We start from the raw sequence: 1,514 nt of genomic DNA, 5'->3' as shown, positions 1-1,514 counted from the left end.
CGGTTTGCCCTTCCCTAGGCAGGAGGCTAGAAGGAGGAAAAATAGGAGTTCGATTAATTTTCCAGGAAAGTACAGGGAATCAACGTGTCCCAGCGCAGTTAAAGTCGGGGTTTTGCCATGTAACAAGTTTTCAGTTAAAAAAAGTAGCGCTATATTAAACTTGCTCACTTTTGCCTTTTCTGCCCATACTTGTCTCTTTGTACAGCAAAAAGTGACGGTGGAAGTGCTGGATCACTTGGAACACCTGGCCTTGGTTGATTTCCGTGATTCAGAGGGCGTAGAGAGGCTGCAGAAAGCAATCCGCTTTGCTGATCAGCTTCATGAAGTAAACACCGATGGCGTGGAACCGATGGATTCAGTCCTGGAGGACAGGTAATGAGTCACAGCAGCCTCCTTTTAACTGTTAAGGTGTCAAACTATTTCCTTTTGTAACTCCCCCCTCCCCAGGAATCACCCTGGTTGTGCATTTGGCCCCTTTGCTTACAGAAAAGTCTTACCATGATGTTGTGTGGAAGGAAGATGTCATGGGCACCCATGATCTTTATGTGTAAGCATAGCAAAGATGAACTCCAATTCGTTTATTTTACTTGTCATGAATGATCAGCACACGCTGCTCCCCAGATACCTGTCAGTGCATTCTTACTTCAAAATATTCCAATACTTCTCTTACTGCTTCCTTAAGACCAAAACCCGGTTTAGCGATAAGCCACAATTCCTACTTCATGTTCATAGAACAGCTTAAAGACAGGCCAGTAACCTTTCTTCTTCAGGTGTCTGTATCTCAGAGAAGATGATGTTACAGAAGGTAACTGCACAAACGAGCTGCTGAAAAATGCAAGAGAGAAAGTAGAGGAATATTTTGTAGCCCCACCAGGTAATGTCTTGCTTATAAAAAACACTTAATCTTGCCTGACTTAACCTGAGGAATATAACATACCATAGCTGCATGAACCTTCAGAAATACTAGCTAATAATAAGGAAGTACTAAAATAAATAACTGTAGCCATCTGTATAAAAGAGTCTGCAATCTATAGGTCCAAAAGTAGTACAGAAGCTAATCTTACTCTAAAGTTACTGCCCATGTTGAATGATCATTTACAGAAAGTCAGACAGGACTTGCTTCCCTTACTTGTTCAGGAAATTTAAGCTGCCCTTACATACTTAGAATAAACTGGAGAAGCCTTTTTCTAAGTTGTACTACCCAGAAGGTAACTTGCAGCTGGTCTCACGCAACTTTCTCTTTGTTTTCTGTCAGGTAACATCCCTTTACCAAAGCTAGAAGAACGAGAATCTTTTCTGCGGGACTCATAGCAAAAGCCCAGAACCCAAACGCTGTTTAGGTATTTTATTTGGGAAAATTAACTTTTGTGCAGTCACAGCTGAAACACTCTGGCATGTATTTTGATTGAAAGAAGAGTATTTGCAAGACAATTTACAGAAGAAGGAAAGTGTAAAAAGTGCTACGGAAATAGTGTTTATGAAGCTGGAAGGCAGCATGACAGATGACCTTAGTG

At 41.3% G+C, this 1,514-nt stretch overlaps 1 protein-coding gene across 1 annotated transcript; it reads left to right on the top strand.

Annotated features, from left to right (window-relative positions):
* Positions 1-205: 205 nt before the first annotated feature.
* Positions 206-1,311, top strand: GATC (glutamyl-tRNA(Gln) amidotransferase, subunit C; the record flags this gene model as incomplete). Its single annotated transcript, XM_009700190.1, has 3 exons — positions 206-372; positions 771-874; positions 1,256-1,311. Coding segments are annotated over 3 exons (327 nt in total), but the record flags the coding sequence as incomplete, so codon positions are not given.
* Positions 1,312-1,514: the final 203 nt, after the last annotated feature.

Source organism: Cariama cristata, unplaced genomic scaffold, assembly GCF_000690535.1.
Source record: "Cariama cristata isolate BGI_N322 unplaced genomic scaffold, ASM69053v1 scaffold39705, whole genome shotgun sequence".
In the NCBI taxonomy this organism is placed as follows: domain Eukaryota; kingdom Metazoa; phylum Chordata; class Aves; order Cariamiformes; family Cariamidae; genus Cariama; species Cariama cristata.
This window is presented reverse-complemented; position numbering and strand designations above follow the sequence as displayed.